This window comes from Carassius auratus, unplaced genomic scaffold, assembly GCF_003368295.1.
Source record: "Carassius auratus strain Wakin unplaced genomic scaffold, ASM336829v1 scaf_tig00018565, whole genome shotgun sequence".
In the NCBI taxonomy this organism is placed as follows: Eukaryota; Metazoa; Chordata; class Actinopteri; order Cypriniformes; family Cyprinidae; genus Carassius; species Carassius auratus.
The window spans coordinates 9,258-35,654 of record NW_020524899.1 but is presented as its reverse complement, the minus strand read 5'-3'; the positions used below and the strand labels follow the sequence as shown (position 1 = coordinate 35,654).

Genomic DNA, 26,397 nt, shown 5'->3' with positions numbered 1-26,397 from the left:
GCATATTTTAGGAATGGGGCCCTATGTTTCTGCATAAGCAAACTGGTCTGTCCTGATTAGTTACAAAACGCATGCAAAACTGTCTGGCAAAAAAATGGTCTGGCGTGAAGTATTTTCAAATCGCAAGTTGGTGCACAAATAAGATTTTAGGTGTTGTCAAGGTCTTTTAGGTCCCTGGACATCATGTGATTTCACTGCATGGAAAATAGCAGTGTAAACATTAATTAAATCATCTGAGGGTTAAATATTCATTGACAAAATATTTATATATTTATCTGTTTTTGGGTCACCTATTCCTTTAATAAATAAAACTGTAGAAATTCAGTGAATTGTCAATGAGAGTGAGAGTCTAGACCTGCTCATCAAGTTCATCTTCATATATATATATATATATATATATAAATAAAGGGTTCTAGGGCTTGTGTCGACATACATTTAAAGGAAAGGAAAGAGGATCACTAAAGGAGCATAAGAGAATCATGTGCGGTTCACCGTGACACTTACCTGCATGTATCTGATCTGCAGCATTAAGGAGGCAAAGCAGTAAATGTAAGCAGAGCAAGTGAACTTGCGCACAGCCGAGGGAAAATGACAGGAAAACAATCCATCTATATCCTCTCTCACACACGCACCAGTGAGCGTTGTCCGTATGGTGTCTCACTCACCATAGGCTGTCTAACCTCCACCTTGATGATGTCCTCGTAGATGTCGTCCCCGTCATCCTCGCAGGGGACGCAGTCATATATGTCATCCTCTCCCACATCATGCTCACTGTGCAAGTAAAAGAAAAACATTTTCTGTTACTACTACTTTTACTGTATTTTGATCAAATAAATTAGTAAACTACCAGGTCTGCAGTCATCTTTATGTCATAATTTGATGCAAAACACTGAATTCTGAAATACCTGGAACATAGTCAGCATCATCATATACAGTGTGTGGCCCTGATTAGCTTGTGTATGTGTTTATCACACATTAAAAGAGCCCTGAAACCACAGCGCTGCCATTCATCACTGCGCACTCTGCCGTTGTTCTCTCAGGGGAGAAAAGGAACTGCCGAAATAAAGCGGTTTGCCATCACAGAAGGTGTCCTGGTCCCAGCTGTGTCTCACAGCAACAAACAAATCAGTCATCCATCCCTCCCTAAGAGAAGACCTCATTCTCTCTAACACACACACTCTCACACGCCAGACAGCTTGCAACCAGACAGCAACAAGTTCCTTCCTCACTTCTGCTGATGTGTCTAATTGCAGACTAAAACACGTGTGGAAAGCTAATTCGGCTCGAATCAAACGCCTGCCAGGAGATTAGTTCTCTGCCTCATCGGCTCATGGAGAACAGACATACTGTACAAACACATCCCTCCATCCTTCTTTCAGCCCTCCCTTCCTAAACAAGTGATGATAGACTAACATTTGCTGTATATTTGCATATATATCTAGCAGATAACAAAGAAGTGTGCCATAGAAGTCCTAATTAGCATTTAACAACATGCGTGCATGTGCTAGGATACTCTGGAAAGCCATGTTCCCACTTTAAAGCTTTTTAATTAGCCAGTAAGATCATTATGCTTTTATATACCATGGCTTTGCTATTATGTAACACGTTTATTTTATTGCAAATATAGATTAATACTGAGGAAATATTTTGCTAAGGGAACCACAAAGATAAGAAATTACTGGTCCACATCCTGCTGGCTTTATGGAGTTTGTGTGATTTGATTTGCTGAAGCAATCCCTTGCCAAAACAATTTATTTGCAACAAACTGAAAGTTAATGTGGTAAATTTGTTTCACAGAGCAAAACATTTCCCTGCTGGAAAAAAACCCAAGCCAAACCTGGTTTGCTGATCTTTTGGTTGGTTTTAGAGGGATTTAGGGAATTTTTCAGGTGGTCGTGCATCTTTTAAACCAGGTAAAACTAGATAAAAACCACCAGCTTAAACCTGCTATAACTAGCACACCAGGTTGGTCAATGTGGTCAATTGTGTAGTTGGTAGACTACACAATTATCTAAGCCATCACCATGTTATATCCAGTTATATCCAAAACTGTTTTACTGAATCAATGGAATTTGAAACGAGAGTGGCATAGATGGATGGAAGCCAGCCAGAGTGGGTCGCCAATAGTTGGAGGATAGTCGTTCTGGCAAGAGCTGCTGGGTGTTATTCCATCTGTGTGACCTTCTATACCTGCACATCTAGAACAGCTGCCTGAAATATAAATTAGTGAAAACAGCTGCACAATTTTATATGGAACTTCATCATCTTCAGTCTCTCACATTGGCATTCAGAACAAATAATACTCAAGAGTATAACTGTTTAATGTTTTATTTATTTGAGTGACTGAAATTCTTTGGTTCGTGCCTGTGGCTGCTGAATAAGAGCAAATCCACTGCTACCTTCTGTGAACAATGTGTGGATTCAGGAATTCTTTGATATTAGATCTCCTGGGGCATTGTGGGTAATTTGATGTATTGTTAGAAGGTCTTATTAGAGAGTTTGTTTATACTGTACAAAGACTGCTGTGTATTTCTTTACACCTTAAATTGCTTTTCAGAATAAGAGTAAAATTAATTGATGTGCTATTCTATATAAATTAAATATTAATCATTTGTAACAAAAGCAAAGTAATATAATATAACTACTGTAATTCCTGTAAAGCCACTAGAAGCTTCTGGGGAAAACTGTTCTGTCAATCATTACAAAAAAGGGTGAAAAGCTCAATGTTTATTGAACTGTTTTTCATTAAAACTGTGTTTTACAGTGGGACCGGTACATGGATATGACTACCTTCACTTTAAAAAAATCTTTTGAGAGAACTGTGAAATTGCAGAATTCAAAATAATTACCTTTTTGAACATGATTTAAATGGTGTTCCTTTTTCAAAATGACAAAACATGACATGCATGTTTGAACAGTAGGTAGAGACGGACAAGCTAATAAAAAGAAAGGTGTTGGCCTCAATCTAACATTCAGCACTGTGTCCACACGGAGAAGGGATTGTTTGAAGTATTAATTGAGGTTGTACAGTTCACCCTGAAGGACGGATGGCTTGCTGTCCTCCCTCATTAGCTGAGTTGATTTTCCCCACTCGCAGAGCTGCTTTCTGTCACAGCACAGTGGACTAAAGGAAAAAACACAATGTCCCTCTGAATCACACTAGTCCCAAACTGCAAAGGAACTGAGGCTAAAAGAATTCTGAAGGCTCTATCGTGTGACCTCAAATCCCGGAGGACAGGCATTAGCTGCATTATGTGCAGAGATAGACGCAGAGATAACAGGGGTTCTGTGTGTATCGTGTTGGATGAAAGAAGACAGACTGTCAAAAAAAGTGGTTATTTTTCCTCATTATTGTTTAAATATGTGTGGCAAAAATAGGTTGTCCATTTCTGCATACAATGACATGACCCCACTAGGTATTAATATGTAAAATTTTTAACTTTTTCGGCCATAATCAGCATGAGCACATGGAAAGATCACAAAATGCTTCTTTAAATAAGAATTCACAAAACTAAAGATCAGCTCTGCTGTCAAATGAATGTTATTAAGGCTGATCCAACTTGTGGTTCTGGTGGGTGGGCATTATAAAGTACATATACATCTATGAGTGCCAATGGAAAACTCCTGACTGGTTTATGATTCAATATGGTGCAAGTAGTCATAATCTGTATATTGAAAGTGTGGAAAGATTCTTTCTCAGACAGCTCCATTTGGGACACAACCAAGAATTCATTGAAATTACAAATATTTTGTGGTTTCATGCTGTCTAAACCATCAGGACCACAGAGGTTGCTCCGAGACCACTCACAAGTGCTGATTTCACTTGTGTAACAGCATTCTTGACTGTTTCCTTCGCTTAGCCAACCACAAACCCAGAAAGGGAAAACCATGTTTAGAGCAGAGCAAAGGATCCATCCAAAACTCATTGTAGTATGTCAATAAAAGTTAACTTCACCGCACACTGTCATACTACACCTGATCCCAGTTACCCGGGATGAGGTAATGAGAGGGAAGATAAGGGGAACAGTTCACAACACTGGCAGAACACGCTACATATGGAATCAGGGCATGGCAAGAAAAGAGGACCACATGCTGTTTCTGCATGACTGGCACACTGACCCTGTGTACTAGAAGAGGCCAACATGGTGTAAAGATCTGTACATATGTTATCAGACAGGCAGCATTTTGCATATCTGTCAGAAGATGTGACCTCGAGTCTCAAAGCCTCTCTCTGAAGACAACAAACTGCAGTTCTGGGCAAAAAAATACCCCATTAGTCTAAATTGGGACTTGAATCAAATACAAAGATGAGAAACAAAATAAAAAGAAACTAAATGCGTTTGCATTTTTTGGGGGGGGGGTAAGTATATTATTTCTTGAATGTACATATATACTTAAACTGCTTTCCTACTTAAATTATATACATATCTGTGAAAAAAAAAATCAAGCCATGTGGGCTAAAACTACTTGGTTAAGATGTTCTGTACATTATTTGAGGATTCTACTGAATGTTTGTCAAATTTCCAAACACATCCATCATCTTGCCTGAATAGGTTGTTGAGTTCAGTTCAGTCTGAGGTGCCAGGAGAGACAGGTGCCAATGGCAGTCGTTTGTCCCTCCTGGAAGCTCAGAGTGCTTTAGCCTTAGGCTCCATTACCCACAATGCCTCAGGTGAGAATGTAACATAGCAGCAACCAGTTAGGATGAATTAAATCATTGCTGACATGATGTACATCCGGACATATGATTACTATTTGATGGAGAAAGGGACACAGTCTGCTTGCTAAAACTGAACAATTTCATGCTTTGTCAGTTTTTGGATGAACACATTTAATATAGTGCAAAGAGACGATGATGCTGGGAAATCTAATAGCGCTGGATTGGATGTGAACTCGCAGATTACTCACAGATAATAAATCAGAATTAACCACTCTGCCATATTTATACCACTGAATTACCAACAGCAGTCAGTTCGGATGAGTGCATACCTGAATACACAGCACTCAAGACCACAGTCCCTGGTTTAACACCTATTAACATGTCAAAATGAAAAAACAGAGGTGTGTGGGAAAAAAAATGCAATAGTTTGTGATGGAGCTCCCCTTTTGAACACACTGGCCAATGTTGGAAAATTTACAGGCTAGAGAAAGCAAGAAAGAAAAAAAAACTTGCATTTATATTTTTAAAAAGTTATTAAATATATTTAATTCATAAACTTCTATGTAATGTTTCAGATGATCATACAGAGTCTGTCAATCCCTTATGCTTACATTAAATGGGAAGAAATAAAGGATAAATAAAAACTAAAAATACAGCTTTCTGAAACTTTCAGTTTGGAAAAAATTAGATGTGACCAAGGACCTTTGGAAAGTCTGACATACTAAACTGAATGCAGTGGTGTAATGTAACGAAATAATAAAATTTTGTTACAGTACTTAAGTATTCCTTTGGGAGTATCTGTACTTCACTTGAGTTTTTATATTTCAGCTAACTTTTACTTTAACCCCACTACATTTCCTAATTAAAATGTTAACTTTTACTCCAATACATCTCCCTGAAGCATATTCTTTACTTATTACAAAATAGTCAGAATAACACAGACTATAGGAAAGCAGGTTTGATGAATCAGTAGTCTGGCACTTGCAAGTAAGACTCCTAAAAACACCTTTGTTCACGTGCAAACAAGTGCCCGCACCACCGCGGATTATTCATTTTTCAGATACAGCACCGTCTGTGATAGTATGATAAGTAAGTGCTGTTGTGAATTTGAATGATGTGAGATCTGACATTATCAAGTAGTTTATATCACAAAATCACACACAGAGTACACAGGCGTTTATTTATTAGTCTATTACACTCAAAATTCCAGGCATTCTAAATTGTAGATGTCCAAAATGATTCTGTATGCTTTTTATATTTAAAGGGTTAGTTCACCCAAAAATATAAATTATGTCATTAATAACTCACCCTCATGTCGTTCCAAACACGTAAGACCTCCTTTTATCTTCGGAACACAGTTTAAGATATTTTAGATTTAGTCAGAGAGCTCTCAGTCCCTCCATTAAAGCTGTGTGTACGGTATACTGTCCATGTCCAGAAAGGTAAGAAAAACATCATCAAAGTAGTCCATGTGACATCAGAGGGTAAATTTCATTTAAAGCTCTCAGGCCAAATTTAAAATATCTTAAACTGTGTTCCGAAGATGAACGGAGGTCTTATGGGTTTGGAACGACATGAGGGTGTTATTAATGACATAATTTTAATTTTTGGGTTAACTAACCCTTTAAGTAATTTAAGTTATAGTTAACTTAATCTATATCACGCAAAGAGTACCGTTTTTCTACAGATAGCATGAACACATTTAATAATCATTTTATTCAAGTTCACTACACTACAAGCAAAGGTGACTTACATTATAGACATAATATTGCTTATTAATATTTGCTCAATTTTGCCAAGGAAAATATTTCCAAAGACCACATAACACTGTTTTGCATCTCTGAGCTATAGACTGTGTTAACTTATTGAACGAATCAGCTTTTTGAACGAATCGGTTGAAAAAAATGATGCAGTGATTCATTCATTAGCACAGTCAAATGCTTTTTTCCTGAATGAATCAACCATTTGAATAAATCGGTTGAATCTCAATGACTCACTCATTAAATCACTTGCTGCCACCAACTGTCGCTTTTAATTTCACATTTCTATTTTTCAGTATTCAACATTTTATGTTAAAACAAAACAATTTATGCATCTTTTTTTATAACAATTTTATATGTATTTATTTGGTTTTTTTTTTCATTTTGCATTTACTTGTACTTTTACTTTAAATATTTAAGTGTGTTTAAGATTTAAAAAATACTTTTTGTACTTAAGTACAATAAATATCACATACTTTAAGACTTTTAATCAAGTAATATTCTAAATGGTGACTTCAACTTCTATCAGAGTAATTTTCTGGTAAGACATGTGTACTTTTACTTGAGTATGCCTTTCAGGTAATTTATACACCACTGACAGTCAGTACTTTCATCCCTCACAGTCTCATAAATCTCATAAAGTTTAAATCTGCAGGCTGTAAGCAGTATGAGTGAATGCTGTCTGTCTTTTAATGTTCTTTTGAAGAGGAGTGTCCCCAAGTAAGCCCGACCAAAGAGCTTCTTCAACACCATTAACCTTTCACAAAAGCGCCTTGATTAGCACTTTCTACCCTTTATCTCCTGAAGTGAACCACGCTCTTTACTCCAATAACCGAAAGATACAACACTATTATTGAGTACAATCAGCAGTCTTCTCATTCGCACTGCATTTAGCCCCATTTACGGCACAATGTTGAAAAACATCTCCAATCTAATAGAAACAGACACAGGGCTTATGTGAATAAACCTACTGAGGTTCAGTAGCACTGCAGCACACCCTTTCATGCACATTTCCATTAAACCTGACAATGATATCAAGTCCAATTAAAAGTGCTCCGAGCAGCCTGATGAAAGTGCTTGTTAAACTGTGTCCTAGCGCATCATATTGGGGACCTTTCCATTAATCAGACGGCAACATTGTGGTGGAATTGAACCATATTTACGGCTTTAAAAGGTCATGGGTCCACATGAATGGGTAGTTTCATTAATTCGCTCAAATTCACTGTTCCATCATCTGAGGTGCAGTGAGTGCTTGAGCGTTGAGTGTGGGTTTAACCTCTATTAGATTAGGCACTGAAATGTGTTTCAATATGAATCTGCATGTAAAGAGGGGTCAGATGACAAAGAGATATCAAGAACATCGAAAGAGGTCAGCAATCACTTCAGGCTATATCAGGCAGCGTCTAAAGTCGATACGGATCAGTGCAAGAGGCCGTCGACAGCGGAAATGGCAAAGGTCCACATACAGTATGGCCTCACATATACCAGGACTCAACAGTAAAGGTGGCTCTAAGTTCTGTGGCCAGGGAGAACGTTTTGGGTCAGTTAACAGAACAAATGTTACATTTGTTTATAATGTTTTTATGCTTTGCAAGGATGCAAAGCATAAAAACATTATAAACAAATGTAACATTTGTTCTGTTAACTGACCCAAAACTTTTAGTGATGAATAAAAAATTGCTGTTTTATGAATTCTGGTATGTTAACAGTAAATATATCAATAAAGTGAAGGTATATAGCTAGCTTGTCTTGGAAGAATTAGTTGGAATGGCCTTTTTTTCATAATTCATTTGACACAATTAGAAAAGTAGCAGTAAGAGATGGAGTAAGAGTCTGGTCAATACAGTATTTCATACTGTTGTGTACCTGGGATTATGCTCCTCCAGTAAAAAATAAAATAATAATGAAAACATAAAAGACATTTGTTTACAGATTTCCAGTGCTTTTAATTGGTAAATGAATGAACAAAAATTATAAATAGTTTTTATAACAAAAATGTTGACTATTTGGGATCCGCTGAATAAAATACTTCTTAAAAGGTATTAAATGTACATTTTATGCAAAGAGAAGATAACTATATATTAGGGCTGGGACAACGCGTCGAGGTCATCGATGACATTGATGCAAAAAATATGTTGACGCAAAATATGCGCATCGATTGGTCGACCTGTTTTTATTTCTCTAAAAAACGTTTGCAAAACATTTACCTTATGTGCGCTGAATATACACGATGGCCGGATCAACATTCTGTCCAATGTTATATAACCAATCCAGGGGTATTTCTGCATTGATCTATTCTTTTTTTGGCGGCTGTCAAAGTCTTATTTGATCGTTGAATGATGTAGAATAGAATGACTGCTGCACCTGACAGGGCGCGTACGAGAGAGAGCCCCGGCTGCGCGCACTCACAGTCTTCAAACAACACGAGCGCTTCTTGTTCTCTCTCTCCCTTGTGCATATTAATCAAAATCATTAAACACGATAGAAAAAGGGCGAAACACCAAAGTTACATGCGCACTCGCGCACTCACAGTCTTCAAACTACACGAGCGCTGTCTTGCTCTCTCTCTCTCTCTCTCTCGTGCATATTAACCAAAATCATTAAACACTATAGAAAAAGGGTGGAACGCCAAAGTTTCACGTGGAGCATTCAGAGATTAATTTTTTTCTCCATGACAGGCTGCTGGCTCCCACTGTTAATTTTTATTTATTTATTTTTTGGAAAAGCACTCTCTGTATTAGCTTAAAGCCCTCAAGTTTACATTGGTTGCTGTATTCTTTCAATTGCTCTAAACAAGTATTTTGGGTGACCTTTTTTATTGAATGCTAGACATCAAGTTGTTGTTATTTTCATCTGAAAGAAGAACTTTTTTCAGTAAGCTAGGCCCTATGTGTTCAGTAAGCTTGTTTCAGTAAGCTATTTGTTTTCAAGGCTTCAAGGTTTTATTGAATGCTATCTCTATACAAGTGCAAAGTAATGCATTCTTAGTCAGTCTTTTATTTTGTAATTTTAAAAGCAATAAACATATATTGCAATGTTAAGGAATTCATGTTTTTTTCATTCAGATATGTAAATCAACATGTATAAATTGTTAGTAGTCAATTAATGGGGAGATAATCAAAATCGAATCGGTCTGAAAAATTAATCGTTAGATTAATCGATGCATCGAAAAAAATTATTATTAATCATTTAAAAAATAATCGTTTATCCCAGCCCTACTATATATATATATATATATATATATATATATATATATATATATATATATATATATATATATATATATATAGGGCTGGGTACCGAACTTCGATACCTTTATGGTATCGAACGAAAAACTTCGATACTATGAGTATCGAAAAATTATTTATCTTTCGGTGCCAAATTTAGGTTCCAAAAACCAAGCGGCCGTGTTTTTTTTTTTTTTTTGCCAAGCGGCTGTGTCTGTGTGAGCTTGTAGCATATGTGCATATAAGGACCTAAATTCGCCGTGAATGGCTATCGACCACCACGTGACTTGACGGGGAGGATTTTTGAAGATACTCGTAGTCACACAACACAAGTGTAGTTGTTTTTTCTCAAAATGTTTCCGTTTTACAATATCAAAAGGTTTAAAGTGTGGCTACACTTTATAAAAGTGCAACATATGCGATAAGAGTGCAACATATGCACTCTTAGCAAAGTGCAACATATGCGATAAGAGTATTGCAACCAAAGCCGGCTTGCCCTCCCTCCCTGTTTAGTTTGGTCTACTCCATTGCGTATCTTGAAACATGCCCCCATCACGTAGTCTAAAAAACAGAAAGAGAGACAGATTTATTGGTAAAGCGAATTTCTCTAAACAGCAGGCCACTGTATACGTTCACTTAAAACATAACCGACTGTGTTTACGAGAATACTTGCAGAGACAATTATTTTGATATAATTGTGTGTATGTGTTCATTCAGAAGCTACGAAACATGAAAGATGAATTCATTATCTGTACACGCATTGTCTGAAATGCTGCTCGTAGCGCGTGCTTTGAATGAGTGAGCGCAAGCTCAACGTGCGCGAATTGTTTAAAACGCTTGAATCAGCAATATTTAGAAACGAATGCAAACGATCAGCTACGATCCGTTTCTCCCCTTCAAGCGAGTGAACAACGCGAATCAAGTTAGGAATTTTACATCACTATTCACGATAGCCCATCAGACTGGAAAACACAATAGCCTCGGGACGTGGGGCTAGCGATTTTGCGAGCCCTGCACCTCAGATCTATCCAGTTTGTGAAATACTGGTTTCCACACTGGTTTCGTTAAACAAAATAAATAATTATTTTAAAAGATTGACTCAAAAGAATCATTGGTTCACTAACGGATCATGAACTTGCCAAAGATTATCTATTATTGAACATCTCGAATGAATAAAGACTTCAAGTTCATCTGTAAAGCACATAAAGCTATCGTTTGAGTTTATAAACTTCATGCATGATTTGTATGGACCTGATAACTGAATGCAAAGTGTGAGTTCTAGAATAATGTTTGTGTCTTGATGAGCATGTATAGCTCACTAGGAGTCGCTAAATGAACAGCTGTTGTTCTTTTTTTTTCTTTTTTTTTTTTTTTACGGAGGATCAGTTGCCATATTGGTTAAAATCCCCAAACTGTTTACTTAAATATTAAATTAATAAATGACATCAAAACAGGAGCGTTTGCGTTATGATGTGGTGGGCTTCTGTGGGCCAGAAAGTCCAGGGCCACTTTTTGGTCCCAGTCTGCCCCTGAATGGCGCACCCCTATCCAAAAAGCACAACCAGTTGTATTAATAATGTTATCCTGAGTGTGAAGTGTTACCAGAAATTGTTTTAATTAAGGTGAAAAATAAAAGTTTTGTGTTTCATGCATTTGTGTTGATGTTGAAATGGATTTTAAAACATATGGTATCGAAAAAAATATCGTTAGGAACCGGTATCGAAACTGAGGTATCGAAATTGGCACCGGATCGAAAGATTTATATATATATATATATATATATATATATATATATATATAATATATATCATAAAAAAGAACTACTGTACAAAAGAAAATGGCATAAAATGCAAAATAATACTGATTTGCTGCAGTTTGCAACACTATTGTAGAATAAATCTTAAAAAAAACTATATACATAAGTTTGACAGTCATTAAAAACAAATCAATCAATGTTTTTCTGTGGTCATGTACATGTAGTCTTGTTGTTGTTGTTTTTTTCAGTATTAAAGCCCTGGCCTAGGGTCAACATGGTGCAGACATTACTGTTATCCTTAAAGTGCTTTCTTATCTTTTTGCATTTCTTCATGTTTCTTTGTTGCTCTCACATGTAGCATAAAGCTGTTCTGTTAATCCCTTCTGTTTACAGAAGGATACACTGAAGCAAAACCTCTAGTCCAGATCCTAGGTTCAAATCCAGCCTGATCCTGCCCCCCCTCAATGTCATGTCTCTTTGTAATGCCCAATAAAAATCTTTCAACAAAACAAGTTTGTGACAATAAGGTGTTGACCACGAGGACAGATCACACTTTTTATTTGCACTAATTGTCTTCCATCACTTTATAATGGCTCAAAACAAGAAGCACAGGGGCTATGTTTCGTTGGGCTGCTATTTAATGGAGACTGTTGAGGTCTGACATAAACTCATCTCCATTTACAGCTCCACAGAAGTTTGTAACAGGCCTTGTGAGAGGTTTAATGTCTGCAGTCTGCACTAACACGCTTGTGTCACGCCGTCCTCCTCTGATAAATGACACCTATCCACCCAGCTGCCTAATTATTCACAATTAATCAGCGAGGAATCAGGCCTGTCACCACTGTCACAACCCCCAGCCTCATTCTCCCTCACTCCTCTTAACGCCCACACTGTCATCCTGCCACGCTCCAAGCATGGCATGCCATAGCCTTGGTAACTGGAAGAGCTTTTACTGCCTGCCTATTTGTACCAGGGTTACTGGACCAGTCAGAAACTGGGAGGGAGGGGTGCAGATGTGACTAATAAATCATGTAATTCCATTCCAGTTGCATTCAGTTAGTTAACTAATAAATGCTGCACTCCATAAATACTGAACATGGAATTCTACCACATCCTAGTCACCTAAAATAACCACTGGAACAGCCTTCTGGGCAAATTCAGTGACTTCATAATTTGACGATGGCATGACTCTAATGCTTAGAGGTAGGAAGCGCGAAATTTGAACTTGAGTATAGCTACTTCTGACATGGCATTGTCACATTATAAAGTATAGTCTTAAAATCTAATTAATTCCAAGGATTATACTGATATACCAATGGAAATACTTCCCAGAAATCACAAAAAACAATCGTAATGCATATCTAGAGATCACAAACTAATGCTGCTGGTTCATGCCAATCACAGCTGACAAAAATATAAAATTCTATATGACAATGGCACATACCGTATTTTTCGGACCATAAGTCCCACCTAAGTATAAGTCGCATCAGTCAAAAAATACGTCATGACGAGGAAAAAAACATTTATAAGTCGCACTGGAATATAAGTCGCATTTATTTAGAACCAAGAACCAAGAGAAAACATTACCGTCTACAGCCGCGAGAGGGCGCTCTATACTGCTCACGCAGAAGTATTTCTGTTCACCTTGGTGAATTTTCATCATCTGCCCACCCTCTTTTTTGTGGCGTCCCTCAAGGGTCAGTATTGGGCCCTATGTTGTTTTCTTGGTATATGCTGCCCTTGGGGTATATTTTTAGAAAGCACAATATCACTTTTCACTGTTATGCAGATGATGTACAGATTTATTTGCCTGTCAATACTAATAACAAAGCTTCGTTTCTTTCATTACTGAATTTCCTGAAAGATTTAAAAATATGGTTGGATCAGAACTTTCTTTGTCTTAATGAAAATAAGACTGAGATTGTTGTGTTTGGTCATCCTGGGGATTTAAGTGCTTGTGTAGATGCACTTGGTAATTTAGGGTTATATGTTCGTCCATTTACCAAGAATCTCGGTGTGATTTTTGACAGTGCTTTTAAATTTGAAAAACAGATTAGTTCTGTTGTAAAAGCCAGTTTCTTTCAACTAAGACTGTTAGCTAAAGTCAAGCCCTACCTGCCACGTAAGGAGTTTGAAAGTGTAATTCATGCTTTTATAACATCTAGACTAGACTACTGTAACTCTTTATATGTTGGTCTGGATAAGTCATCTCTTCAACGCTTACAGTTAGTCCAAAATGCAGCAGCTCGGCTTTTGACTGGGACTAAAAAGTATGAGCACATTAGCCCTGTCCTAGCTTCACTACACTGGCTTCCTGTCCGCTTCAGGATTGATTTCAAGATTTTATTGTTTGTTTTTAAGATTTTAAATGGGTTGGCGCCTGCGTATTTATCAGAGCTTTTACATGTCCATGCCCCCTTTAAAGCATTGAGGTCATCCAGTCAGGTGCTCCTCAGTGTTCCAAGAACTAAGTTAAAAAATAAAGGTGACCGCGCTTTTTCAGTGGTGGCACCTAATTTGTGGAATAGTTTACCTGTACAAATAAGAACTGCTCAGACTGTTGGAATTTTTAAGTCATTTCTTAAGACACACTTGTATTCCTTGGCTTTTATATCAAGCTGAGCTGTGACATTGGTATGTTTTTACTGTATTTGTTTTATTTGTATGTGACTCTCTAGTTTTCTTTTCTAGACATTGTTAAGCACTTTGGTCAACCATGGTTGTTTTTAAATGTGCTATATAAATAAACTGAACTGAACTGCTCAGTGTAGACTACAGGAGCACTGAGCAGCATAGAGCGCCCTCTCGCAGTGATAGACGGTAAAGTTTTCTCTTGGTTCATTTCTCTTGGTTCATGTCAAATTAATTTTGATAAGTAAGTCGCACCTGACTAGAAGTCGCAGAACCAGCCAAACTATGAAAAAAAGTGTGACTTATAGTCCGGAAAATATGGTATGTGTGACCTTAGGAGAGTACATTTTAAAAAGGTGTGGTCTCATTTATAGTTTCTTGGTGAAATTTTGTAGTAATTTCAATAGAAATTAAAGAGTACAGTTTTGCAAAAAAGTTCCCCACGCAGATATTGCTCGTTCACATTGGCAACAAATTTGCTGTGCTGACCAACAGAAAGCTTCTTGGTTTGAAAGTGACATCTTACCTCTCTAGACTACTGATAATAAACAATTAATCTTTTTTTGTCCACAAAATTTCATTGAAATGTGACCACACCTTCAGGAACCTTAATAGCCAGTGAACTGAAAATACACAGTGAAGAGTAAAAATGAGAGACTATTTATTCATTGCCATTATATTCTGTTTCTATGATTTAAAACACTTACTCTGCCAGCTCCTCCAAGCTCCGGTACACATCATCTTCATTCAGCGCTGTGTCCTCTGATGGAAAGGGCCTGGGGAGAGAGAGAGAGAGAGAAGAGATGAGAAAGAGAGCATTAGCCACCGCACACAGAGAAAGGAAAGAATACAGCACGATTGACTGCTATAACATCCATAATTCAACAGGTGGGTTTATTCATGAGCCTTCCACCTCCTCTGTGATTGACGTTTGTAACAATATGACAGATGTTTCAAAGACATTTATCTGATTTCTGACAGAATACAGCAGGCACAGAGAAAAGGCCGTGGCAGGACTGAATGACAGAGGCTATTGCAGTTTGACAGAGACACCTAAACGCAAACACTTCAGCCTTTTTCTTAATAACTATGGGTTAGACTCTGGACTCCTCAGAGAGCCGACCCACTGGGGTTTTAAAAAAGGGGCTCAAGAACATTCACCGGCCAATTAGAAAGCTGCAAATGGAGGACCGATCAATTATTCGATTAATGGCATAGCTCTTCCTCCAGAGATCTCATCAAATCACTTAATCTCACATATTATGAGGGGCAAAAGGTGCTGTGCGGCATGCAGAAAACATGAGGCATGGAAAATAAAGTGATTTTGTGGCAAGCCTTGTCACTTTCACTTTAGTGTGTATAAGGTATGCCTCAAAGTCACTACAATTTAATAGGCGTGATTCACACCTTTGAATAATGCAGAGTTTCCACCCAACACAAAACATCACGGCTTTATGGAGCTATTCACATCATGACTGGAAAGAGCCAATTCTTAACTTAGCTGCTGTTGTGTGAAATGAAATGAGCTATATATGCTTTTAATATGCTACATTCGTCAGGCCGTAAATGGCACGACACAGGCTTTTATGCGGCTTCACTTCCATAAAAATGCATTTCCTACTATGGCTGATTATTAGAGATTAAAATAAACCAGAATCCCAAGCATCCTCCAAACAACTATCCAGAATAGTCTAGCAACCAACCCATCAATGCAGCGTTACGAACGACAGTCCATCACAGATCGGATTTCATTTATCACGTGAGGAGAGTGAGTGGAGCTGACTGACAAGAAGAGTGAGGTGAGAAAGACAAGACGCTGGCAGATGATTTACAAAATTTACTAAATTATTCTCATCTTGCTTTGAATGTCATTGTTTTGTCACCAATATGCAATGGCATTATCACAAGGATTAAGATATTTCTCTTTGTGAATATAAACCATTCAAGAAAAATGTGAACCCTTCTCTCAGTTCACAAGTAGGCAAAAGTGATATGTGGATGTATTTTTTGTTCATTTACGAGTTTAAAGCCGTACGCATGTTTTCCATGTAACTGAATGTGTGACTGATGTTTGTTATGTATTCGTCCTGTTTATTTAGTTCTACGGTGTCGTTGTTGATGTCCCTGTCCATGAGTAAATTAAACAGCTATAAAAAGGAACGTCAGCTTTCTCGTTGTGACTAATGGAGGCAAACCGTGAATATACTGAACTGTGTTCAAGCAGATACATAATGTTATAGTGATCAGTATGGCGAGAGCACACATTCATTTGAGCATCAATAATAACAGACACACGCGCACTTAATGTTGCTCCTGTATGTCACTGTAATCGTCTTTACGTTGATAACAATCGTCATCCATTGCGCAACACTGGCTTCGAGCTGTAGTTTGTAAATGTGCTCATATAGCGTTTTGGAGCCGCTGTTTAGTTTGTATGTTATTTCACACTGCGCAAAACAGCTTGAGCTGCTCCGAAACACAGAATATCACAGAATACATAGACCTACAACAGAGTGGCTGTTTATTTATATACATTTAAATGATTTCACATATTAATCATATAATTTGTTAATTTATTATATTTAAGTTATCTTGAGCCCCCCTGGAGGATCACTGACACTCCCAGTGAGTTATGCACAGGCATGGACTTTTGACATTTTTCTTCAGAAATTGTAAAAATCAAGTTCAACCTCATGTTGACAGAAGGCCATCTCTTCAATCATAACTACACTGTGTTTCAGTCCCTACAGACCTGTCAAACAGCAGTGATGGAGGGAGAAAAGGAGAGAGAGAGAGAAATATAGAGCTATAGGGTAGGAAAGGCTGTGACCTTGAGTCATATTACTAGCAGGCTTTAACACATGATCTAAGCAAACTGTCACTTGTGCTTTTTATAATTTTACATTTTTTTGAGGTCAGGCACACAAAGAGCCCCCTTACTTAACCAATGCTGACATCGGACATCGCCACCCACACAACAGCAGACTAATAAACACACATACACCCTGACAATGTGACCAACTCCTCACCTCACACCTCCCGACAACACGACACTCAAGGATGCGCTGCCTTCTGATGGACAGAGAAGAGAGAGAGAGAGATGCTCTCTGACAGATTACAGAGCACATCACTATAACATTTAACATTAAAGCTGCTGCCAGTCAGCCCTATAGACAAATGCACGCCATTTGGATGTATACATGTCAAATAAATTCACATGCATGTGAATATAAAAATAAGATATGAATAGAGTGGTATGCTTTACTCTGTGGGTTGCGTTCAAGCACCGACTAAGGACAATCAAAGGTAAAAAGATGTCAAAACATCACCATTACAAGCTCAAATGTAGATAGTGGCCACATCTTTTATTTCCTTATTACAATGCATCACAAGTCATTGTTGGCAGTAAAACAACCTCCAAATGGATGCATTTTGTCTTTGAGGTGAAAGAATAAATGTTCCACTCAGATGTATTTTGATGAGCGACTATCACCATGCTGAACTCATAACACAAAGATTTTGTATCGCGTGATGGAATAATTGCTGATAGCAAAATAATTAGCCTGCTTACAAGGCTTCATCAAATGAATTGCTAATTAAACATCTTGGTTCAAAACGACTTCCTCCTCATCTGCTACAGATGCATTTATAATAAAAGAAGGTTAAACCTGCTCACAAATGTCACACTAATTAATCGTGAATTAAACACTGTTTTCCACATCTCCTGTCAAAGCAACTGTAAACCAACAGTTTAGTTACCATATCTCTGTGGGATTTTCCAGCATTTATGAGCATTTTGAGATATAATTAATTACCACTGTTTGCTCATCTAAACTGTTAAATGTCTAGGGCCCTATGTAATCCATTTTATATTTTTCCCCAAATTCCTTTTTTTTGCATTTACATTTTTCTAGATTCCATTTTTTCTTTGCTCTGCTTTAATGCATAAATTACATTTTATTAGGGCTGTCAGTCGATTAAAAATATGTCTTGATTAATTATTCTAATTAATCGCAAAATAAATCTGACTGTGAAAATACCCATAAAAGATTATTTACAGAATTTGTTTTTGTAATAAATGAGAAATCAAGAAAACATTACAAATTGTAGCTTTAGAAATAAATATCTGATTTGATTCAACATAAAATTAATTACACATAAGCATTTAGGCTACAACAAAATGTTTGCTAGACTATTCTGGCTATAACAAAAACTATGGAACATAAAAGAAGATCATTTGAAAAAACATCTCAGTATTTTTTTTCATACAATGAAAGTCACTGGTAACTTAAACACCTTTGTTTCTGTCACAATTAGTTAATGTTTTTTTTTTTTTTTGGTGAACTAACCCCTTTAATGTTTATTGTTTTTTTATGATATACTCTAAATAAGAAACTAAGTCTGCCAGCAGGCGGCGGTAAATGCCTTTATGGTTCATTCAAATGGCTGATTCATTCAGGAATGATGTAAATGGCTCTCTCTGTGGGCCTGTGAATCATTGATTCACTCGATTAGTTCAAAACGTGGATTCATTCAGAAACTAAACACTGCTGTTGCTCTGAGATGCACAACAACTCTCCAATTGGCTTTAAAGGTAATGTGTTCTCAGCAAAAACATAATATTATGCTTAAAATATAACACAATATCAACTTCTTATTTACTGAACTGTTTTACTCGTGATATTTTACAAAAAGCACTCATGTGACAGGCCTATTTCTCTTGTTGCTCCTGTAACGTTAATATCGCTTATCATATGATGTAAATATGAGGCAAAAACACATACATGGCCATTTTTGCACCGATATATTAAATGTTATTGCATAACTGCATTTATGGTACTGCATATTTTTCTCAACAGTCAACTATATGAAATGTAGGATGATGTACAGGTCTGGAGGAGGGCCAGTGCGTTAGCTTAAAATATTTTAATTGCGTTATTTTTCATAACTAATTAATTAAAGCGGTAAACTGACAGCCCTACATTTATTAATCAAAAATCATGTGTAACTTTTTTTAACCAAATTCTGTTTTAAATGTATTTAATAGATTCTATTTTAATAGTTTCATTAAATATTAATAATCAAAAGCATCTCTAATTAATTGATTTTAAGGGAAAAATGCTAATTTATTATTCTTTTCTTTCTTTCTTTCTTTTTTTTTTTTACAGAAATGCTGTGTTGGGTATTATAATTTTTATTTATTTTTTTGCAAATAATCTGGTAAGTATTCCTTTAAAATAATGTTTTAATAATAACTGTATTACTACTATTATTAATAGTAGTATTATTATCATTTCATTAAGTAATATTTCTGTCACGATTCCTTCAAGTTAAACCAAACTTTTCTTTTGACGTGTTGCTGTGAAGGTAAATTTGGTCAATTCTGTGACATTCTGCATTATACAGTAAATTTAGTTTTTATGACTGGATTTCACGATTCCATCCGTGTTTTCCACATCGTGGAAATCATATGAACCTATATGCTGTATACTGATCAGTGAGTATATAATATATTTAGTTTCAAAAAGAGAGAAGGACAAAAATCATTCTATCCATCCATCATTCCATCATAATCCAACTTTTGGCACAGGTGCTGTGCTAAATAGAGATCACGTTACAATACCCTACTGTGGTGTGCTTAATTAGTTGACATTAAACATTCGCTTTTTGTCATTGTTTTTAGCCAAAACCATTCACTTCCTAAACCCGCAGGCATCATTAACAGCATAAACATAGACACTGTGCATTGACAATCAAAAAAAAAACCCAAACACTTATGCGCAGACACAGGAAAACTCACCCACACACAAAGTCAGGAGCTCTGACAAACTTGATCATTAGAAATCAGAATAATATGAAAGCTGCTTCTATCCCTCAATGATTACAGCCTGAAACACATCAGGCCAATACTCGCTTTAATTGGATTTGGCAGACACATCAGTCTCTTTCCAATTTCGATTATGTCCAAGCAAACAGTATCCCTGGGTTTTTATCTCACAGAAACAGATATTTGCTCTCTATTCCGAGAGTGGCGGCTCAGAAGAGCTTGAAGAATATTGAAACATCTGAAGCATTCAGCAGTTGGTTCCATGAAGTGAACAAAAGATGCACGGGGGGGTGTGAAACTGATTCATTTTCTATTAGATTTCACAAGATTAGAAAACATACTGCAGTATGATTACAAAACCAGCTAAAGCTCCTCATTCATGCTGAAAGAGTCTATACAACTATACATCACATTTATGGACTGTAACATTACTGTTGATATGAAAATGTGTTGTTAAGATAATTTGAGTGTTTTTTTTTAAACATTATACAGTAAGCCTTGGTGTTCAATTAAATTAGATTTTCAGTGATTAATATTTCATGAAATAAACATTTATATCTCATTAATTAAATTATTTATTTTACACGATTTCTGTCTAACAAATAAATAAATAATAATAAAAAAAAATTCTGCAGGTTACATGTTACTCCTTTGGGTAGCAACTAGGGCTGGTCCGAATATCAGTTTTTGTGCTTCAAGGATTCAGTAGTAATCGACACTGAATATTCGAAGCTTCAGAGGGAGGGGGCAGAACATATTTTTCTCTCAACACCGTGTCTACACCGGACGCCATGGCATGACAAATTTCTGACCGTAAACTGCTGCTGTGTTCTATTTATGATGTACTGACACAAATTCCGAGACATGGTGTAATAAAGGCGGGAATCTCTGTGTGTGTGTGTCTGTCTGTTTGCATTATTATTATGTCGAGAACCTTTCATTCAATCGTCTTCACCCTTGGCAGGTGTGTTTCTGCGGACCCAAGGGTGTGCAGTGTCACATTTTGGTGCAATATGTACATGCGACACGTTCGAATGAATAACTTTGAATAAACTACAGAACAGCACGAGCCAGAAGCGGTGCACCTCATGCGGGGAGCGCTTATATGTTCCGAGAACGGACACTGCACTAGTGATACAAAACAAACAGGTCTGTTAAGAGCAATACTTCTAATATAGACAAATTATCATTAGTAGTACTGTACATTTTTTATGACTGCCGTATTCCCAAGTATTTTCCAAGCAAATTAAGTGCACATTTTTATCATTGTGTAAAATTACTGACAAACATGATGGATAAAAGCAGCTTGTTTTTTTAAACCAACCATATACTGTACTACAGGCGAACTACTAAAAACTACCTTAAACTCAATGTGATGTTGTGGTAGACCAGTTTCAAATCGCATATTTGGCACACTGCCTTTTTCTTGTCCTCACTCAATTTAAAGTGCTCCCACAGCTGAGGTCTTCTGCATTTCTGTTCATGACGTACACTCATGGGTGATTCATATTCAAGAGCTTATGACAAATCATTTTGCGGGGGATGCCAAGTGTTCAAGAAAAAAATAAACTAAAATAAAATATTTGAATCTCAAAATGTAAAAGTGAAAGCCAACCCACCGAATGGATATTTGAATAATTTAATATTCTGGTCCAGGCCTAGTGACAACAAATTACTTTTTTATGAAGGAGTCACTGAATCATAACCTATTTGTTCAAAAATGCTTTGTTTATATTTTTAGTCTCGCTGTATTATGATGTATAGATGTTAACGTTTTTTAAATAACATGCACTGTTATGAACAGGAGGACCAGAAATATGCATTTAAAATATGCTAAATTTTAATTTCATAAAAAAATGTAATACTAAATTTTAAATTCTGCTAAATTAAATTCTAATTCCTCCATAATATCTCCTATTTTTTTTCTCATTAGTAATAACTTTGATTTTTCATCACCTGAAAAAAACTGCAAGCAGTAGTTGAGTATACTGATATTCTACAAAACACAGGAGCTCATTTATCCCTCTGTATCCAAAGCAGCCCAGATCACCTGATCCCGTCCGGCTCATACTGGAATATCACTGGAGGGATGATCAGAAGAGAGCATCCATCTGATCACTCCACCAGCAGACTCTGGTTTTCTCTCAGGACTTGATAAAGACTGAGTGAGATACAGCACTTCCACGATGCATAGAAGAGCAGTGTGTATGACCAGAGTAATCAATAAAGCAGAACGCTGAGTGGATGCAGAGGATTATCTGATGCTTTCCAGCAGCTTCAAACTGAAATCTTTATCTTCTATCAAACACCAGGAGCTTAACCATTTGTGTTCTGTCATTCCTCTGTTATGCTTGTCTTTGTATAAGACATGACAACATCATCTTTCGCACAATGTGTGCATTTATGCATTCATAATGCACAGCAATCATCTAACATGTGTAAATAGGTCAAGGTGAATTGGGCATGACTGGCTGTTATGTACATAAGTCGATGTAGCTACTGCATATTTAAAGTGTACAGTTTGGCATTATGCATGTGAGTGAGTGACATTCTGTAGATGTGCACGTCTAAGTATATATACATACATACACACACATTACAACTACACATAATATACAAATAAAACAAACAGTGCTTTACTATCAGGTACAATAGGTGTATTTAGCAGGAGAATTCAAGAAACTGAATGAACAAACATAGAATAAAACATTATATAAACTAGTTTCCTAAAGCAACTGTATTACATTTCTTCAGTCAAGAGCAGTGAGTAATTTTTCTCTTTCTGTTTTGTTGTTTTATTAACGTTAAAGGAATAGTCACCCAAAAATAAATACTGTCAGCTGTCTGTCAAATCTGTCATAGTGTTTTATTTTTATACCACCATTTAATCACTAAAAAGTGGTTTTAAACCTGAATCAGTTTCTTTCTTCTTCTGAACATAAATGCTATTTTGAGGAACGTGGAAAACCAAAGTTGCTGGTCCACAGTGACTTCCACAGTACTTTTTGCTACTATCAAATTCAATGTGGACCAGCAACTGTATGGTTACCCACATTTTTCTAAATATCTTCTTTTGTGTTTAGCACAAGAAATAAATTAATACAGGATTGGGACAATGTAACAGTGAGTAAATAATGAAAGAAATTAAATTTTAGGGTATTCCTTGACAGTAATGACAGTAGGCTGCATGTTTAATAGGCCTACTGTCCCTTTAAGACCTGCATGCATCTAATATACAGGCACGTATACATTTTTCTCTCAACTGTTTACTTTCATTTTAGACATAGCCAACAGAGTCTACATGTAAACCTTGTGTGTTTTGACAGTATTAGCGCAAAAGATAACTTAGTTCAGTAATCATGCAGTGTTTGACAGGCTTTAGGGCACATTAGAAGCACATGCAAATAATGAGAGAGTAACTCTACTGCGGAGTTAACACTGCTGTGAATGCATGTGGGGTTGTACAGTATATGACGGAGGCGCCAGAACTGCAGCTGATAGAAGATAATACGATACTTCTTCAAATGTAGATAGTGGAGACTTTTTTATCGTCCACGCTCAAAAAACATAACATCGCACAATAAAACAGCAAGAAAAAAGAGCATCATGACATTTGCTCTGTTAAGTTGGCTATAGGCATCTGTTTCACATCTCACACATACTGTAGGTCAAACTCTCATTCATTCAAAACAATACATACATACATACAACCCACAATCTGACCTATGCAATGAGGACACAATAGCTCTGGTCCAAAACTTAGAAAGCTGATTCTGCAGGCAGAATTTAAACTAGTATTTACTATATATATTTATATATGCTTACTGAAGCATCCAAGTTTTCTTGTGAAAAGAGTCAAGTCTCTTGTGTGTTATTTGCATGATGCACAGAGTTCCAAAATAAGTCACTTATGAAGTTTAATTTCAGTTAGAGAAAGCTGGGGGGTTAACAGACAGTATAACTACTATGTTCCTGGTGCTGAACAAAGAACTACAATGTGAATTGAATGTAAACATTGATGTTTTTAGTAATACAGTAAAAGGAGGATTATTTGAACTCACAGATCGTGGAGAAACATAACTACGCTCACTTACATGTAACAAACCACACAATCTATGAAGAATCAGAAAGAGCGGTGGTTTAGATACACACTATGCTGAGAAAGGAGAAACCAGAGCTCACGTCAACAGGTGCTGCACTACAGAGCGAAAACATGATGAATGACTTACACTTTACCCTTCCTTGTTCCTGCTACTCAGTGAAAGACCTTATTATAGTAGCAGGACCTCCATATGTAAAAGCAGCGGCTCAGAGAAAAAAACTGCAATAGTAACAAGTTTTTTTTTGTGTGTAATGTCACAGTTCCCTTCTGTGAAACGACACTCTGTCTTTTGATGGCTAATTAATTAACAGGCATTGAGAATAACCATTAACCAATCTAGCCGAGAGGTCAAAAGGTAAACAGATGCTAGAGAGCCATCCCTCTTTAGAGTTTTTCATTAATAAAACAATGCAGCCAAACTTTAACTCTGAAATCCAGTCTTGTGAACATTGATTTAGCATTTTGCGTGCTGGAATTTGGCTGAATGTTAAGATCTGTCTAGAAAAACATCCGCGTGCAGCTTTAAACCAAATCCAAAAGGGTGTGCAAGGAATGTTCTCAAACAAGACTGAGACATTATTTTTTTTGCTTTGTGAGGAAATAAAATAGACAGCATTTTTTATGCATCCTTCATTCTATGCTATAAAACACACCACCAACATCAGACTGAAATAAAATAATTTTTAAAGAAATATGGGTTATAACCACTAAAGAGGCATTCTGTTTCCCCCATCAAAGCTGAGACGCATGCCACGGTGTCGATGAAAACAAAGCCGCCTTTCACTGCTTCCTGTATACAGTCAAGAAATTATGCGACCTCACAAATCAGTGCACTTAAAATGGCTTGTACAGAAGACTTGCTCGGGGTGCAAATTTGACTCACAGCAGATGTGTCTGCCGCCAGGATCCATCTTCAGATCTTCCCTCTAATTACTTCAAACAACATTTACAATGGAAAATCATTTTATTCTTCCACTTCCAATGACTGAGTTCTGACTTTGACAAATCAACAGGCCATCTCTCTGCGGCAGTGTGCCCAGTGAGGACAGGAAGTGATTTAGGCACCCCTCAGTCGGTTACGCTGCACCGACTAATGGCAGACCTGTCTTGCCTCCGCCCCGCTCTGGCAAAATGCCTAATGGTTTACTCCATCAGCTCATTACCCCGCTGGATAAAAGGCTTTATTTGTGGAGCGGGGCGAATGGACTGCACAAATAATGAGACAGGAAGTGATCCTAGTCGCCTGTAAAGCAGGGAGGCAGTTTCCCTCCTCGCTGAAAACACCTGAGGGGAGCGACAACCACACACTTCACGGGTTTTGGCCCACAGCTTTCACACATATGCAGCAGTCTGTGCCAACTGCTTCTCCCTTCCAGGCACTTTGAATGGAGCCACATAAAGGTGCAGCCCGAGAGAGTACTGTGAAAGATCCCTAAAGACTCGAGATACACCACGACTGAAAGGAAACACAATCAGCTTGTGTGGAGGAAGGCAGTTACCTGATGCCTTTGATCTGTGCAATGCTGTTGTGGGAGATTCTGGACAGCGCAGAGATCACCTGTGGGAACAAGAGAAGGTTTGGGTTAGCCAGAGAAATGTCACTCAAAGCTAATTACAGAAAAGTCTTCTAGGTTTTAACGTCAATATCAACATAAATCAATTTCAATTCAATTTTAACATTTTCAGATTTTCTGTTTCACAATTTTAAGGTGTTTTTAATAGTTCTACATTCACTAAAATTATCTAAAAAAAAAAAAAAAGTCCAGCTCCTTGATTTTATTATTACTTGTTATTTATTTTATCCAAAAAAATAATAATAACCTGATTTAAACATATTTTTCATAGCTCCTCAATATTTGTAAATAATATACAAATTTTACATAATGAAAAAAAAAATCACTTTCAATGTTCAATTTATTTTAATTGAGAAGTTTTGGATATTTTTAATTCTGTAAGCGTGTGGTAGAACAAAAACTAAAACTAAAAAAGAGAAAAAATACTGTTTGCATTTACAACAATGAAATATAAAAAGTAATGTCAATTGTATTGTATCGAATTGCAAGAAATCAAAAAAAAAAAAAACATCCACAAAAAAAAAATTGTACAATTGTACATGTAAGACAACTACACAGTATAAGTGTAATGCTTAAGAATTGTAAAAAAAAAAAAAAAAAACAAGTGATGCCACTAACAATAATTTGAAACAATACAGAGAATCTTGTGTTTTTATGATGGGCTGTGGTGGCACAGCTTGTGTGCACTCACGGATCATGCTACTCCATTAATACCGATATTAACGGACATTTGGCATGAAACGCTCCATTGAAATCACAGACGTGAATTGCTTTCACAGATCTGTGAAGGCCCCTCCTCTCCCCAGCTGCATTAGTGCCGGGTAACAGGGTTAAACGTGTGCGGTATTTACACTGATTTA

The 26,397-nt window shown here is 36.8% G+C and overlaps 1 protein-coding gene across 1 annotated transcript; it reads right to left on the bottom strand.

Moving 5' to 3' along the window:
* Positions 1-462: 462 nt before the first annotated feature.
* LOC113076074 (guanine nucleotide exchange factor VAV2-like) lies at positions 463-25,571 on the bottom strand (the record flags this gene model as incomplete). Its single annotated transcript, XM_026248742.1, has 4 exons — positions 463-519; positions 666-771; positions 14,742-14,810; positions 25,463-25,571. Coding segments are annotated over 4 exons (326 nt in total), but the record flags the coding sequence as incomplete, so codon positions are not given.
* Positions 25,572-26,397: the final 826 nt, after the last annotated feature.